Source organism: Peromyscus eremicus, chromosome 4, assembly GCF_949786415.1.
Source record: "Peromyscus eremicus chromosome 4, PerEre_H2_v1, whole genome shotgun sequence".
In the NCBI taxonomy this organism is placed as follows: domain Eukaryota; kingdom Metazoa; phylum Chordata; class Mammalia; order Rodentia; family Cricetidae; genus Peromyscus; species Peromyscus eremicus.
Window position 1 is genome coordinate 62,809,426 of NC_081419.1, and position 18,766 is coordinate 62,828,191.

General features: G+C 35.8%; 2 protein-coding genes across 2 annotated transcripts; both read left to right on the forward strand.

The window, feature by feature from the left end:
* The first annotated feature begins 6,922 nt into the window (after positions 1-6,922).
* LOC131908206 (olfactory receptor 5AP2-like) lies at positions 6,923-7,876 on the forward strand. The gene has a single exon (XM_059259255.1). The coding sequence runs from the start codon at positions 6,923-6,925 to the stop codon at positions 7,874-7,876; it is 954 nt and encodes a 317-aa protein (XP_059115238.1).
* Positions 7,877-13,039: 5,163 nt separating this feature from the next.
* LOC131907760 (olfactory receptor 5M10-like) lies at positions 13,040-13,987 on the forward strand. Its single transcript, XM_059258857.1, has one exon. The coding sequence runs from the start codon at positions 13,040-13,042 to the stop codon at positions 13,985-13,987; it is 948 nt and encodes a 315-aa protein (XP_059114840.1).
* Positions 13,988-18,766: the final 4,779 nt, after the last annotated feature.

The following is an 18,766-nucleotide window of genomic DNA, read 5'->3' on the forward strand; positions in this document are numbered from 1 at the left end:
AATTCAATAACAATTAAAAAGAGATGACAACTTTGAAATAAAATAAGGAGAGGTATATGGGAAGGAAAGGGGAGGGAGAAGTTTAATTATATTATAATCTCAAAAATAATACTAAAAAATAAAAGAAAAGCCAGCTTTCATCACCTTGAAAAAAAGTGATATGACAACCTACTACTCTGTAAACTAGTTAAAAACTTTAGGTTACAAGGGAAAGATTCTGCAATGATGGGTGATGCTGTTCCTGAAAGCCATGATTGATTAAACAAAACTTCCTGTGGCAAGTATAGAGTATGCCCTTAGGAGCTGTTGGCTATAGAGGACCCTGAGAAATAAAGAATATTGGGGCTGCTGAGATAGCTCAGCAGGTAAGGCACCTGCTCCCAGGTCTGATAAACTGAGTATGATCTCCTTGACTCACATGATAGAAAGAAAGAGCTAACTCTATCAGGTTGTCCTCTGTTCACTACAAGTTTATTGTGACAAGCCTAACCCTGCATGTACATACACACACATGCACACTCACACACATACACACACATAAATATGTAATAAATACATGTAATAAAAAATTAAATTCATACTTTAGAATTGATTTTGAAAATACTGAAGGAACTCTATCACTTAATTACATTTAAAATTTTCTACTTTTTATACTAAATATTATTATCCAATATTTACAAGTAAGTTATTTTCTTTTATAAATGTATTTTTAATTAAATAGAGTTACATCACTTTACTACCTCCCTTTCCTCCTTCCTTCTCCCAGATGTCCTCTCTTCTCTGCATTTGTTAATAAAACATGTATCTCATTTGTTTTATGTGTGCAAGTTAAAATATCTCATTTACATTAAAATTGTTTTATATTTTTAATATAATGTTGTTTTACTCCTCCAAATTGTAGATTACATACATCTTCATTTTCCCTATTAGTTGTTTAGTATTTGTTTATTGATTAATTATGGGTTTTAGAATCCTATTTTTCTTCATAAAGTTTATTATAATTTAAATACCCATAATATATCACCTTAATCATTTATAATATTCTGTACCTAGTATGAATTCTCAGAATATTATATAGAAATCACACTTCATGGGGTTGATTCTTGAACTGTAGTAGATAGCTACACTAAGTACTTTTAAAACAATACTCAAACTGTTTTTTGATGTTCTGTTTTATAATCTGCAAATGACTACATTCCACATCTTTCTGGTTCTTGACACTCTTTTAGTTATTGTCTAGTAGTTAATTTTACCACTTCAATGTTGACTGATACCTTGATCTCCTGTATAACTTTTGATTCACTCAAGATTTTGCAATCTTTCTCCAAACTCCTACACACACTTCAATTTCACATGTCTAATATCATGTAATTTAGGAATGAGTGTGCCTACAAAATAGCTAGTATGCATTTAGATAGGGTTTATTTGTTTAAGTAGTAAGTAAATCTTTGTCACCTGCCAGATGTATTTGTATTGAAATTTGCGTAGCATCTCTTTTTACTCCAGAGTATCAGTATGGTAAGGTAGTAGGTTAAGATAGAGGACAAACAATGTAAACATTTCCTGTTTGATTTTTTTATAGATTACATAATACATCTCCTGAATATTTCATTCTCCATCATGTAGTAAAGTTGTATTGATTAATACTCAGAGAAATTGATGATAACACTTTGACAAATAGCACTAACAATGCACTCATCACCTGATTTTGATAAATGTATTTCACACATGCCATCTGTAGGATAGGGGTATTTGGATAGTGCAAATCTTAAAGGTCTCCGTCTAGAAAACATAAGCTGATATTTGTTTCCTACTCTGAAAATGGGGAGAATTATGCCTAGGGAGTCTCTAACATATCTGCCATCTAGATATACTGATTATGCTATCTTACATTCATTATTTGATTTCCGGAGACATTGATGATGTAGACAATAGAAATGCAAATGCTAAGGGGTAAGAAGTTTAGTTAAAGAGTCAGCCATATAACCTGTGACTTACAGAGCCAGAGTTCAAGTCTATGTAGCCTTTGTTCTCAACTACTGGGTATCCTCTCCAGCATGCTGATCCACCACTATTATCTATGTAGCTAAGTTCATCACCAGAGGAAGGTGAACAGAGGTGGCAGCACTGTGACATTCTGAGGACTCATTATTTCTAATCACACAAGCTCCAGCCACCACTGAAAATAAAAAAGATATTGAAGAGCGGTTAGGAATCCAGAATCCCAGATCATTCTCCATTGGGCTTAGGTGTCCCAAGAGTAAAGCAAAGAAATACGAAAGAGAATTGAGATTATCTTAATTTCAGAGGGGAAAAGCAGTGGATTACAATGAGGCAACATATGAGGTTCAGCCTTTAGAGATGAAAGAGGTTGAAGGATATCCTACTTAAAATAAATGAGTGGTCCGGTGTCTCCTAAGACTCTAACTGATGATAATTGTGCACCGTTTAGCAGCTGTTTTAGTGACACTGTGCTTTGAAAGGTACTGTATCTTGACATGATAAGTAAAGGACAGAGTCAATGAGCTCTTGAGTGCAGAGAAAATAATTTATCTTTTTCCTATCCTGGTACTGAACAGTTTCTTAAATCTAGCTGAACTGTTATTTTTTACAATCAAAGAGCATGCCTTCCCTAAAATGAAGGACACTTGTTTTTTTTTTTTTTTCCTCTGAGTTGTTGCTGTATAGGAATTTGTACAAGAAAAAGAAAGAAGCAGACAGATGTAATTGCAGTCAAGGAATTGGAAAAGGTATTGAAACAATGTAAATAATTGTAGCTGTTTTAACTTCCTGACTTCTGGGATGCATCAATCGCCTGGTGGATGGGTCCTACAGAGGATGTAAGGAGTCAGTGAGGGGAGGAAGAGAGCCAGGTCATGGTGGTCGGGAGAATCTTACAGCCTGACTGACTGGTAGCAAGATTGATTCTTTATACAGAATTTAGTAAGCAGAGTACACTCATGATGTTACAAAACATAGATCATATCATTTTTGGTCTTGGACATGTGTTTCACTTCCTTTTGCTCATCTTTTAGTCATCATTAATAAACTAATAATAAAATAAATTTTTAAGAATCTAGAGGCATATGATAGCCTGTTCTCAGGAAGGTAGCTTTGGTTGCTTCAAGGATGCTAGACCAAAACAAAATCTTCAAGCCACCCTGGGCATTTTGCCATGTCCTAAGCAGTGTATTATTAACTCTAATGGTTAGAGGGCCAAGGAAAAATGATTGGACTAAAGCTGCTGTAGTTATTATTCAAATTCTGGCATAATACAATGTTCATATTTATATCTTTATAGAATTTATCTATATGTCTAATCCTGGCATTCTGTTGTTCCTTGGTCATATGACATTGTAGTGGCTCTGCATGAGCTAGCTTTTGTAAGAGAGGGAGGTCCTGACATCTCACATTTTTATCATCTTCCCACTCTATACTTTGCTCATCACAATGTCTCTGTGCAGGGCAGAGGTATATGTAATGTAATTGTCTGAGTATACAGTGGGAAGAAGCTTGTAATCTGAACTATGGCCAACTCATCTATCCTACTGAATCTTGTTGACCTTTTTAAGTTTACTTCATTTTGAATATTTTGTTCCTGTGTAAATGTTTCATAGCCTCATGAAGAAACTTCTGGCTTCCTTGTATGTCACAACCTCCAAGGCATAAGAAAGACCTTCAAGTAGATAAGGGTATCTCCTTAAAAGCAGGGGGAATAGTATGTTCAGAACTCCCTGGGGAAGCTTAGAAGCAGCATTCCTGGGAGAAGGCATAAATGATTCATAAGAAATTTTCCATCAATCCAATATCCTGAAATTGTACAAATATCAAAATTCTCTCAAGTATGCAACAGGTGGAGATGATATTCAAAGGTGCTATGGCAGCCATCATGTGGCTCAGCTTTGCTGGATCTTTGTCAAGCAGCTGTGCTGGCTTTATGACTTCTGCCATTCCATTCAGATATGGCTGTGCCACCTGACCTGAAGAAAATTCACAATGTTATGAATTTGCTCAGTCATTCACTGACAGAGTCCAAACATCATTGTTTGATATAAATGCTATACTCATTTTCATTACTAAAACATTTCAGATTGTCAGGAGAGAAATACAGTATAAATGCTATGATTTAGAGTCATTTTTGAGATAGAGTCTCTGTACATAACCAGTGTTGTCCTAGAACTTTCTCTATGTAGAGGCTGGCCTCAAACTCAGAGATCTGCCTGCTTCTGCCTCCTGAGTGCTGGGATTAAAGGTGTGTGCCACTACGTGCAGAGTAATTTGGATAATTTTTGATTATAAGAAACAGCTAATTAAATCTCACAGCTATTTTTGAAAACACATGGAAATTTAAACTAGAAACCATTGTCCTTGGGATAGCAGCTTGAGAAATTTCAATAACATGAAGATGGGTATTGCAGGGAAACAGAAAAGCTACTTTATTTAATAATAGAGGTGGAAGCTTGATGCTCATACTATGAGATGCAACTCATTCTGTGTATGGGTAACAAAATGTTATTCATTATTGAGAATTCTAACAATGTATTTTCAGCAATCACATGCTCTTGTTAAATAACATGTTAACTTTTGATGTAACTAAATATTTTCTAGAGAGTTAAGGAAGCTCAGAGAACTAACTATGGCTGTTCTTTATACAACTGTTCACATCAGTTGCTGACATTTTTGAATGAGCATAAATGTTAATAGAATGAGACTTTGAGTATAAATGTAGATTACATTAGGGTAGCTTGGTTATTCTCAGAGTGTTGATGATTCATAAGTTACATTTCTTCTCTGTCAAAAGAAGATAACACTGTTTAACACCATGGAACCTAAAAGAAATATAAACAATAAAAGCAAAAATAAAAACAAACCAACACAGTGAACACTTAACCATGTGAGGCACAGGATGTCATTAAAATTTTATACATTATGTGTGTGGGTTTTTTTCTACTAATTTTTATTTTTGTATGTTTACCATATCTGAGACATTTTATTATTTCATTCATTTTAATATATTTATACTCTCAGAGGGAGCATTTTGTTAATAATACCCGTTGTTCTTTTCCTTGTTTCTGAAGTTATTATTGATGTTAACAGGTGACTATCATTTCACAAAAGAGGATCTAAGGTATCCATCTGTGTCAGGGACCCATAGGTATAGTGCAATATGATGTTGAAGATGGGAAAATTTTGTTGCATTGCAAAGTCTATGTTTGCCTTAGAATGTGCCACTGGCTAGTGAGTGCCTCCATACTTCCTTAGCCCCAGCATATGAAGATAATATCACACATAGTCTTTTAACAGTATCTGCTAATTCTCCACCACTGATTTGTGGGGAGACTCTTATCAGACTGCAGGTGCAATAACCGTTTTATTAGTTCTTAAATTTTTTATTCAATTAAAAGCTAGACAGAATAGAGTATAGCATGTTCTAATTTTGGAATTATCCATCTCCTTTGAGTGATGTGGAACTCAGTGCTTTGTTTACTATTTTTAAGGCATGGATTTACACTTATTCTAGTACATTTTTTCTTTTACTATTTAACAGTATGAGGGTCTGATTATAATTGAACCAACCTACTGATAGTTATTGTTATCTACATTTTACTTGGAATGAATAGACTGAACATATATTCTGGGTTTTACTTTTTACTGTTGATACTATATCCCTCTCCATAGCTATTTGCAAGAGTCGATTGATTTTTCCACTTAAATTACAATATATTGTTATTATATTGATCCAATGTGGTGCTAGAAAACTCCTTATGATATCTTTACTGTTTTGTGCTTATTCATCATCATCATCATCATCATCATCATCATCATTATTATTCATACTAACATTAAACTTGTTTTTGGCTTATAGTTAAAATGTAAAACTGTATATTCTAATGAGATAATGAGTGAGCATTTGGTACATAATGTTCTATAATATATAAATGAGGTTAATATACCTATCTTTTTATGGTTGATTATTCATTAAGTGAAAAACATGTGAAATACTTTATTTCAGGATAGCTTACATTTTCAAACTATGGTAAGGTAGTTATGATTCTGTGACTCTCAGTTATAAGCTTGCATTGCTCTGGAATGTCTTGCCTATTTGTTTAAGGCTTTCCTGTCAATTTTACAAACTGATTCTTCAATTATTAAAAATTCTAAATACTGAACAGACAAATCTTTTTATAGTTACTAACTCTCTCCAATAGTAATAATAAACCCTATTGGCTCTACCAGAATATCCCAAATTTCTTTCCTTGGCTGTAGCAACTCATAGTCCATTGTCTCCTTCACAAATTCAACTAATTGCTATCTTTCTTATTGCTGATTTTTTTTGTCAACTTTTGTTATTTTTAATTCTTCCATAGCACTGTGAAGGAATACTCTGTGGTTCAAAAAATGTGACTTGTTTCTCCAGAAAAATGCCAATTTATTTATAATAATTGATAAGCACAAAAACCTATTAAGAGCATGTTGTAATTAACCAATAAATAATATGAAATGTGATCAAAGTTAACAGATAATAAAGCACTTGTCTCAAGGTCCTTAGGAGTTGGCACACAATATTCAGACACACTACTCTTAACCTGATACCAGATGCATTAAATTTTTTATTGATCTCCTCAATTTTCACTATTCTTTTAGCATTTGTATGTATGTATTTTTTTTTTTTTTTCATTTTAGTTGTTCGAGACAGGGTTTCTCTGTGTAGCTTTGCGCCTTTCCTGGGACTCACTTTGTAGACCAGGCTGGCCTCGAACTCACAGAGATCCACCTGCCTCTGCCTCCCAAGTGCTGGGATTAAAGGCGTGTGCCACCACCATCCGGCTTGTATGTCTTTATATATATGTATATATGTGTCTGTACAATGAATTCATCTAAATCAATGCATTGCTCCAACTTCTTCTATGTTGCAGCACAGATGGTCAGAACCATGAAAGGAATTCAAGGCAAAAATGAGACAGAAGTGACAGAATTTATCCTCTTGGGCCTCTCAGACAATCCAGATCTGCAAGGTGTCCTCTTTGCGTTGTTTCTGGTGATCTACATGATGACCATGGTGGGTAATTTGGGCATGATGGCACTGATTAAGATTGACCTCTGTCTGCACACACCTATGTACTTCTTTCTGAGCAGTCTTTCCTTTGTTGATGCTTCTTCCTCTTCAACTGTCACTCCTAAGATGCTGGTGAACCTCATGGCTGAGGATAAGAGCATTTCTTTCAATGGGTGTGCTGCCCAGTTCTTCTTCTTTGGCTCCTTCTTGGGAACTGAATGCTTCCTGCTAGCCATGATGGCATATGACCGCTATGCAGCCATTTGGAGTCCCCTGCTGTACCCAGTTCTCATGTCTGGGAGAATTTGTTTCATGCTGGTGATTACTTCATTCCTAGCAGGCTTTGGCAATGCAGCCATCCACACGGGGATGACTTTCAGATTGTCCTTTTGTAGCTCTAATAAGATCAATCACTTCTATTGTGACACCCCACCTCTGCTCAAACTCTCTTGCTCTGATATCCATATCAATGGCATTGTGATCATGGTTTTTTCCAGTTTTACTGTTCTCAGCTGTGTTCTGATTGTTCTCATTTCTTATCTTTGCATCCTCATTGCCATATTGAGGATGCCTTCTGCAGAAGGAAGACACAAAGCCTTCTCTACCTGTGCCTCCCACCTCATGGCTGTCACCATCTTCTTTGGTTCGATTCTCTTTATGTACTTGAGACCTACTACTAGCTACTCGATGGAGCAGGACAAGATTGACTCTGTATTTTACACAGTAGTGATTCCTATGCTTAACCCTCTTATCTACAGTTTAAAAAATAAAGATGTGAAAGAAGCAGTGAAAAAAATTTTACAGAAACATGTTCTATAATGCTATGCATTCTTATTTTATGCAGGTTAGCATATATTTTTAAATTTGCTATCTGATTACTTAAATTGCTTCTATGTATTAAAGTTGATGTGCTAAAATTACAGATACTTCTTAATCTCTTCCATGTCAAAAAGATGTCTATTGCACCCACCTGATAAATACATATTGTAAGTAAAGGTTGTGCACTGTCTAGCAGAATCAGAAATCTTACCAAGACAATTTTTTTCAGTATGGTCAATGTCATACATGGAAATTAGCTGTGCATTTTGAGTTGCCAAAACATCTGGTATATGATAAATAAATATTTCAATCATGATAGGCACATTTGACTAATTTATCAGACATGCATTAGCATTATCAACCTCATTTTTTTTCATATTTGTCTCAAGAATACAATGTATAATACAAAAAGTGTTACTGGATATTATAGAATGTGAACATCAGAAATAACATGGAAATATTTGGAACTTTTTGAATTATTTGAAGCATGTTGAAGGCAGAATACAAATTTCAATGTTTTACTTCTATTTCTTCCAGAACGGCACGGAGTTGTTATTAAACATTTGCTAAATTAGATATGTGCACTATGTTTTTATTGGGGTAGGAGAAAATCAATGCTGACTCAATGTGACAACTAATATTTGTGATAATATACCACATTGAAGTAGATGCTCTGGCGATTTAAACCAAAGAAATGTCTCATGCTTGCTTCTTTCCATGATATCAACTGCTTCAGACCATGAAAAAAAAAATTGCTATGCTGTATGATCCAAATGTTATTACTGTATCTCTGAAAATAAATTTAAGTAGGACTGATTATCACAAACTATTGAGGTCCTGCCCTAATAATTTTCTCCCAGAGTCCAAGGAACATTCATCCAAGCAACTGAAATTCTAATCTTAAGGATATCAATTGAATCTATGCACACCATGCTTTTTCATTCCATTCACTTTATTGTTCTAAGTTAGTTCTCTGATCTCTTTGTCGTTCTGTCTGTGTTCTTTCTCTAAGTCTACAACCTCTTTTCAGCTCTCATCCTTAGCTCCTCTCTTGCCTGACTTCTCACTTTTCTAACAGAAGACTCCTTGCAATCTTGAGAACAGTTTCAAAACCCTCAAGGTCATGGCACATTCCTAGAATAGACGATAAGAAGCAGAGCCATTACCATGGTGACATAAGGTTCCAAGGTCTCAGGACTGGAGTGTGTGTGTGTGTGGGGTGCAGTGCCCAGTATGACAAACTCTGAGACATGGCTTTTTATTCAGCAGACCTGGCAAGAGAAGAGTTGACAGGTCTTTCTTAGGGTGTTTTTTGTTAGTAGCCTTGGTGAGACACCTGAGACTCTGGCCTTGCTCATAATTGTAAAGTTTTAAACTTATCATCTTAAACAAAGGCCTTTAGTCTAGTTTGAACTTGCTCTGAGGTAAAAATGAGCTAAATATGTGCAGTTTGTGTTAGACTAAGGGGAGATTATTATTTTCTGTGTTAGTCTGAGCAAAAGGAACAAAGAAACCTTTAAGTGTCTACAGTCTTGTGGGACAATGGATCTGGCTATGAAGCATATCCTAGTATATTTTCTATATATCAAAATTATACAGCTAAATGAAAAGCCATCTTCATGACCACCCACAGATATATGTGCCCATAAGATTGAGATGTAATCATGAAATTATATTTATACATTTAATGAAAATGCACGGTAATGGGGAGATGTCATAACTGTTACTGCATAAGAAGTTTACAACAAGAAATAGCCAATTCATTCAAAAGACTGTAATTCTAAAACACCTTGCTTGATGGTTTCCTCCACCATAACCCTTGGTCTGATAGGTTAATCTTCTGAACCCTAGTTGTCGCCTGCTGTATACTCCCATGGCCTTTTGTTACCAGAAGCTCTCAATAACTGATAACAATTTGTGTCATCCAGACAACCTTTTGCAATCTTCTAAACTCTCTTGATGTCTATTTTTAACAATTAGCCAAGATTTCATTTTTAACTTCAATAAGGAATAAAGAGTTATAACACGTATGTTTTCAGATCATCATAGACACAATCTTACAGCAGAAAATGAATTATTCCTTGTTATTTTTGTATACTTTTTTCCTTAGCTTTGACATGATCCACAATAAAATTGGAATTATAATTATTTTTCTATAATTAAAAAATCAACCAAGGCTACAGTATCTTGATTTTTTTCTTTCAATCTAGTCTTTTATAAAATAAGTATGACTGGCTTGAACTTTTGCAGGTTTGGGGGATACAGACAAAGCCACTGGGACTTAATCTCTGTAACAGTTATGGTATGTCCAACAAAACATATTTTGCTGCAGATGCTCAGTACCTCTGACTCTTAAAATTTTTCATCCCCTCCTTCTCCAGTCAACCCTGAGCCTTGAAGGGAGGGAATATGATGTAGACATTTCATTTATAGCAGCACTTCACAGTCTCTTATTCTCAAATGTTGATCAGTTAAGAGTCTCTATTAATCTCCATCTACTACAAAAAGAAGCTTCTCTGATAAGGACTGAGAGGTTCACTAATGCATGAGTGTAATGATAAGAACTTAGTGAGAAGTTTAACAATATGTTCATTTAGCAGAGAAGTAGTATCAGGCTATGCCTTAGGCTTATGTATTAGTCGGCCATGGGTTATTGGTCCAGTACGCAGTAACCATCTTGTGAAGCAGACTTTGAATCAAATAAGAAAGTGTTTGGTTTCTACCAGAACATTGATGCCACTATTTACAAAAAAATTAATTTCCTATGATCTACATGCTTACAATTTCTTTGTGCTATTTTATTTAACTTTCTTGTGGCAAACAGTGTTATCTGGGTTTTTTTTAACAGAGAAGAAATATAATTTGCAAATCATTCACTTTCTTCTTATCATCAACTTAAAACTAAATATTCAGAGGATATTTTGATTTGTTTGACTATGAGGGAGCAAAATTTACTTTGTAAATTTGTATAGATAGAGTTACTTTGGAAAAACAAAAAAATTTAATTGTGGAGTTCAATGAAATTCAAGAAATGAGGAACAAGTGAACAGTTGTATTTGTATTTTATTGTTTCAGTGATCTGTCCTCAAGACTATCTCGTATTATACTTTATCCCTCAATCCCATTGGATAATTTCTTTTTAGTATGAACAGAGATAAATGAGAGACTCCAGGTGGAGTCTCTTTTACTTTTGTATACTAAATATACAAAACATCATCTAACTATATTTACTTGTCTTTTATTATTGAAATTAATAGATAAAAATAACACACACACACAAAGCATGCACATGAGAGAGGGGGGTTGTTTACACATGTTAAGGGGAGGTTTTGGCTTCATATATCAAAACAACTCCTCACGACATTAAATTAAGATTATTCTCTTGAGAATCAAAGAACATTTAAATTGGACCTGTAAGACTGGTTTTAGACACTTAGGGGATTATACCGAGAAAATACATTATAAATCTTCCTACTTTGTATGATATGTAGTAAGTCAATGTTTACAGGTAGGTTAAATTTTGTATTTGATAACTAAAATATATTTGTGTGCTTGTATATGGATTGTTATCTATCATTGTGCAGAAATATGTTGTCAGTTGCCTTTGAACATTTTATTCATGTGTCAATATATCTTAGTGACTCTGAAGAATCCATTATTAGATGTGAACTCTGATGTGTGTGTGAGAAGGAAGTAAAGAATGGTTTTAAAGTGAAGCATTGATACAATTTTATCACATATTACAAACCCATAGAAATCCTAGGTGATAAATCCCACTGGCATTGATACCATATTTAAGAATCCATCTTTTCCTTAACAAATGATCTTATGAATGGGTTAGAATATAAGAACATTTTGCACACAAAAAATTCACACTATAAAGATGGGTTTATTCTAGACACTTGAATGTCCTTTTGACTGTTCAATCCTCCCTCTCAAGAAGAGTTTACATTCTGTCTAAAATGTTTCCACTATTTTTTTTATATCATAAATTGTTTTCACTTGACAATATGTTGCATATCTTTTTCTATGAATTAATATCTATTCCTTCTGCTCTACAACATATACTCTGTGGGGGCACAAGATGTGATGACTGCTGTAATCTTATATTGATGAGTAATGTCAGAAAATGGAGTTTGCAGTGCACAGGAGTTAATGTATTGATAAACATCCAACATAGAGAGAACAATTCTTAGATTCTTAGGATTATTGTTTTATTGTCATTGGTGGTACTGGTGGGGGTTTAGATTTTGAAGACATGGTTTTGCTATGTGGATTAATTTTCCAAAGGCTAGCCAGATATTACCAATCTTCTTTATGCAACTACCCAGGTTATTGAGAGTTCAAGTAACTGGCACCATAGTATGTTGAAAATTTGCCTTAATTATGAAACTATCATAATTTTTAAAAGACAAACATCAGAACTCAGGGACTCTTTGTTCTCTTATTGACAATTGTGGATTGTAAGATTGTAAGTAACATGCTGCATTGGATGTTCATTTTTTTTATATGTGTGTGTGTAGCTTTTGGAGCCCGTACTGGAACTCACTTTGTAAACCAGGCTGGCCTTGAACTCACAGAGATTAACCTGCCTCTGCCTCCTGAATGCTGGGATTGAAGGTGTGTACCACCACCGCCCAGTAGATGTCTATATTCTATTCTCACTTCAAATACACAGGATATGTTAGCTTCAAATACTGGACACACATATTTCTTCATTTACTTGATAGAAATGATGAAGTGCCATGCATTTAAAACTTTTACCTCAAGAAAAAATATTTTAAAAAATGTGGCAATTTATTCTACATGGATATTGCTAAGAACATAGGTATACTTGTGTAAATACGTATAGGAAAATATTTGACTATGATGAATAAGCATACAATTCTGAGAGAGAAGAGGAAAAACAGTGAGACCTCAGTTGTGTTTGTTTGTTTGTCTGTTGTGTGATTAGAAGGGATACAATGAAAAGAAAAAAAAACAGAAACAGATTACCAAAACCATATAGGTTGGGTATGATGTGTAAGTATTTGGAAGCATTTGATGGGAAAAGGAATTGTGCTGCAGATCAACAAATAATCAATGATGAATGCACAGTTCATCATTAAATGAGAAGGCACTGCTCACATTTCTTGTCACTTTCAACTTGCAAGGTGTAAGAAAATGACACCCCTAAACCATACTGCAGGGATGGATTTCATTCTTGTGGGACTCACAGACAGCCCAGTGTTGGGGAGGATCCTCTTTGTGGTGTTTCTGCTCATCTTTGTCATCACACTGGCAGGAAATCTGTGCATGATTATGCTGATCAGGACCAATTCCCACCTGCAAACGCCCATGTACTTCTTCCTTGGGCACCTCTCCTTTGTAGACATTTGCTATTCTTCCAATGTTACTCCAAACATGCTGCATGGTTTCATCTCCGACCAGAAGACAATCTCCTATGCTGGATGCTTCACCCAGTGTCTCCTCTTCATTGCTCTGGTGATTACTGAGTTTTATATCCTTGCTTCAATGGCACTGGACCGCTATGTGGCCATTTGCAGTCCTCTGCATTACAGTACCAGGATGTCCAAGAATGTCTGTGTCTCTCTAGTCACATTCCCTTATGTTTTTGGCTTCCTGAATGGGCTCTCTCAGACTCTGCTCACTTTCCGCTTGTCTTTCTGTGGCTCCCATGAAATCAACCACTTCTACTGTGCAGACCCTCCTCTCATCATGCTGGCTTGCTCTGACACTCATGTCAAAAAGATGGCCATGTTTGTGGTAGCTGGCTTTACTCTCATAAGCTCTCTCTTTATCATTCTTATGTCCTACTTTTGCATTTTTGCAGCCATCTTGAGGATCCATTCTGCTGAAGGAAGGCAAAAAGCCTTTTCCACATGTGGTTCCCATCTGACAACCGTCACCATATTTTATGGAACCCTTTTCTGCATGTATTTAAAGCCTCCATCAGAGAAGTCTGTGGAAGAGTCCAAAGTAATTGCTGTTTTTTACACCTTTTTGAGCCCATTGCTGAACCCTTTGATCTATAGCCTAAGGAATAAGGATGTCATCAATGCTGTGAAGCAGGTGATCAAGGGAAATTTCTGTCAGAAAATTTTGTTTTAGGAAAGTGTTTATTAGTTAGTATCTCTGATAACATAGTATCCTTGTAGGATAAAGCTAGTATTTCAGACTCACTACCTGTGTAACAGCATATACCTGTAGTAGCCACGTCTTTTTTTTTTTTTTTGACATTTTCCTCTTGTACTTTATACCTTCTAGTTACGTTTTAAATAAATCTACCATATTGAAATTGGAAAATACTGAAATAATTTCAGAGTATTCTTTATTTACTATTCAAGATTCCATATAAAGATATTATCTTAATTTATATAAAATTTAGTTTCTAACTAATTTGTCCTAAATAGAACAAGGTAAAATTGTATCTTATGAATGATGGCATGCTTGAAGGTATAGAGCATTTCAAAAAGGATGAATGATTTTATAGTTTTTTTTAACAATGGTTAATTTTTTTCTACTATAAAGAACACTACAGAATGATTACTTTGATTTCCAACTCATCAATTAAATGGCATAAAACAAATAAAAAACAATTACTCAAAATATCAAAGCAACTTTGTTTTTTTTTTGAGACAGGGTTTCTCCATGTAGTTTTGGTACCTGTCCTGGATCTTGCTCTGTAGACCAGACTGGCCTCATAGAGATCCGCCTGGCTCTGCCTCCCGAGTGCTGAGATTAAAGGCGTGTTCCACCACTGCCCAGCTAAAAATAACTTTTAATTCTCATTTTTGTATGTGTGTTTCACTTATACATTGTTAATGAAATAATGAGGTAGTCATTGTGTTTATTTATGGCCTGGGAGTCCTTGGCTCAGAAATGAATGAACTTACACAGAAGTCCACAACAACACACATGAAAGCCCTTCATTTTCTCATTCCTAATCTGTTATCCTAACCTTGGGACTTGTCGATTCCCAACCCATCAGAATGCTAGATGGGATCCTGAGGATGGTGTTATTATAAGTTTAAACCGTGCATTTATTCTTGTTAGTGAAAATTTAAAGATGGTTATGGTGTCTGTGATTTTTTTTTAGAAATATCTAATACCTAATTTTTTGAAGTTTCTGTGTAAAATAATTTTCTCCATTTTATATAGAATTATCTTACTGTTTCATATGAAAGTAGAAAAATTTAATTATTACAGCTATTTAGACTACATTTTCTTAATGTAAATGCTCACATACCCCTTAAAAGAACTATGAAGTCAGGGTGAAGAAGAAATTTGTAATCCTGATATCTAACACTATGAATGAGGTTCATTATACTCTTTTACAATTGTTTTAAGTAAATTCATGTTCACATGTCTCAATAAAGCACTAAAGCGAAATTGAAATCTTATGCCATACATGAAAATCAACATTGATTTTCATAAAGAAGTATCATCTCTATACTTAAGTATTTAATTATAAATATTTAAATACATAAATAATTCATTGTTTTATACTTAGTAATTGTCATTTTGTCTTTGTTAAAAAAATACACATCAAATTTGGAATAACAAATGTAAAACTATTGAAACATAGAAGGAATCAAAACAAGACTAACTTGTAGTTTTCACTAAATGACATATTTTCTTTCACCTTCCTGCAAAGCATTTTACTACAGCATCCATGGAACATATTTATATGGTCTATCTTTTTGTTTGAATGTTCTTTTTCCATCTAGGATACATTCAGAATTTCTGAATTAAATATTTTGTATATTTTTAAAAATATTATCTTTGGTTTATTTTGCACTTGTGTTGAGAGTAGAGAAACATATATGTCCCAAAGCTGGTAGGCAGAGGTCAGAAGACAGTTCATAGGAGTTGATTCTTTCCATTCTTTGAGTCCCAATGACTGATCTCAGAAAACATATTATCCCCTTCAGTCATCTCACTGGCTCTATTTTGAATGATTTTAAAGCTCTCAATTATTATGGTTTGATACATACTATGTCCACCTACAAAATAAATAGAAGGTTCTGAGTGCTCAGGAAGGTACAGAGGCATGGAGTGTCCACTTTCTATCTCAAAGCAGTAATTTGGTAGAATAGTTTACTTTTATATACAAAAACTTTCCTAAAGATGGATGAAATACTGTCTATATACTAGTGATATGTTATACTAAAATATATTATATCAATATTCAATTTTATTATATAAACTTTTACAAAGCTAATATTAGTTTTAAACAATCTGTAATTGTTATGGCCTAACTAAATATAAAATAGCAAATGCATACTTTTATTAATTTATAAGGTGATACTGGTGATTAATACACAAAATTTTATAGCTAATAATACTGTTGGAGTAAAAATGCTATAAATGACTTTTATGCTAAAGGAAAGTGGATTAGGGCCTGGCAGATGAAGGAGACCCACACACCCACCTGAGACTCCTTGCCATGGGTGGGAAGAAGAATCCACAGGCCTGACAGACACCTTGAGGGGCCAAGTGGTCGGGTGCCATTATGGTGAACAAATATATGGTGGAGTATGGGGGAGAGAGAGAGAGAGAGACAGAATGGTTCATGTCCTATGGAGAGAGGCAGATCTGAAGAGAGGAAGGGGATGAGGAGTGAGCTGAGGTGGGTAAAATGCTTGCCATCTGAAACCATGGTAATGTATGGACCTGGGCTGCTGCAAAGGGCCATGTCTGGGCCCATGGCCCTGCCCCAGTCATACTCTATGTTGATGTCCCTGGCTCTTGTCACATCACCGTGGTGAGGAAAGGGGGACACAGAATTGAGCCCACTGCTTACTGGCTGCAGCATTCAAGAGAGCAGTCCCTGTTCCTCTTCTGGGTAGCACAGTAGAACTAACCCCTGCTAAAAGGAACATGGGTGAGAAGGTCCCAAGAGGATGAACATGGAAGAGCTGTCCCTACCTGTCATCTTCCATGTGGTGGTAAGACAGAGATGCTCTCCCCACTTCTTGTTGCCTTTGACAGGAGGGAGAGCTGACCCTGAGGTCATGAGAGCAGGAGAGCTGATCTTGCTCCTTAATGCTACAGCACTCCAGAGATCTGGCCCTGCCTCTTGCCTGGGCAGGACAGTAGAGCTGACTCTGTCGGTGAGGGTGATGGTGAGCTGTCCCTGCAAATGGGAGAGATGACCCTGCTCCCCATCTGCCATGTGGTGGCCTAGGTGAGGGAAAGATGCCCTTCCCCTCCCCCCTCACCACCTGTGGTAGATGGAAGAGCTGGAGTTGGGGGCATGAGAGTGGTAGAGCTAGCCCTGCCCATCACTATCTGCAGTACTCAGTAGAGTGGGCCTTGCACCTTGCCTGGGCAATGCAGTAGAGCTGGCCCTGGTGTGTGGATGCAGGCGAGTCAGTCCCAAGGATGTGAGAGTAGAACTGTCCCTACCCCTTGCTGCCAGCTGCATTGGGTAAACTAGTCAGGTCAGTGCTGGAGTGCTCACCCTGGTGGTGAGGATGAGGGAGAGCTAATGGGCTTACCAACCCAGCTATCCTCCAGGGCTATGAATTGGCCCACCCCAACATCCACCCCATCAGTGAAAGTGAAGCACACTGGAGCAGGTGAAGGGGCCAGTCCTGCAGATCCAAAGCTGCAAGATCTCCATGACACAGGGCAACAACAGGATATAAAACAGGATATCCAACAGGAGTCCCAGTGAGGGGCCAGGAACAATAGGGTAACAGAAGCCAAAGGTCTCAAACCAGGCCATAGACTCATTGCAATGAACACTTGTAAGTAAAGATGTATGAACTAAAGGGTATATACTGTGTGACTCACTGGGCTACCCTACAGCATCCACAATAGGATTTTTTAATTTATATTTTATTTTATTTCATTTTGTGGGGGAAGGTGCAAGGGCAGAGTGTGGCTATGAAGGGATGGGAGATGAATGGGATCAAGATGCATGATGTCAAGTCCACAAAGAATCAATAAAAAGTTTTTTTTTAGTAACCTAAAATTAGATTATGGCAATAGCTGCACAATATTAAAGGGTGTTGAATGGGGGTGGGGGTGGAAGGGGAGCAGGCTGAAAAATAATTTTAAAATAAAATTTAATTCCATGGGAAATTCAAGGCAAGTAATTAAGTTTTATAACCTAAGCTAATGCATAGCTGTAATCTTAAATTGTGTACACTTCTGTGCCCTTGACCAAAACTAGTGCATGTGTATCATGTGCTGAAAGCATCAAATACAGAGTTTGAAAGCAATCTTTTAAAATCTACCATAAAGTTTGAAATTGACATTTATGGATATGGGTTGATAAACAATGATTTTTTTTTTTCTAGTGCTGTTTGTTGTTTGAGTCAGTGTGGTTCAGTTGAAGCCAGTGACTTAATCCCTTGTAAAATTCTGTTTAAAAATTCTGTGAAGGATACCATTCTTTCCTCATGTGATGCTTCTATGCTGTTCAATAAAAATAGAGTGAAGCCCTTTTAAAAACAGACACAAAGAAACACACATACACGTGGACAGATACAGGAGTCAGCATTCAGGCAGGAACAGATTCAGATTCATACAACAGACAGAGTGGAAGACACAGGAAACATGGAGTCATGAATTCAAATCTGAGCTCACTCTTGGTTAAATTTCAAAATAAAATCTGTTACTTTATATTTTATTAAAAATTAATAAAAAGCAATTAGTTTTGTTGAAATAAACTTAAGACTTGAGACTGCTACCCTACTGTGTACTCAGCTTGTTTCTTTAACCTGTCTGTAATAGAATGACATTAACAATCTACCTTACTTGCCTCGGATTTCCCATGTAATTAGTTTACATCCTAAGCTTTTATTTCTTTACTTAATGTGACACTGATGCATTACTAGAAACTCAGAGTTTATTGCTAATGTGTTTAATTTATGCAAC

Coding starts and splice junctions, on each gene's coding strand:
- LOC131908206 (XM_059259255.1), top strand. CDS start 6,923: ATGGTCAGAACCATGAAAGGAATTCAAGGCAAAAATGAGACAGAAGTG.
- LOC131907760 (XM_059258857.1), top strand. CDS start 13,040: ATGACACCCCTAAACCATACTGCAGGGATGGATTTCATTCTTGTGGGA.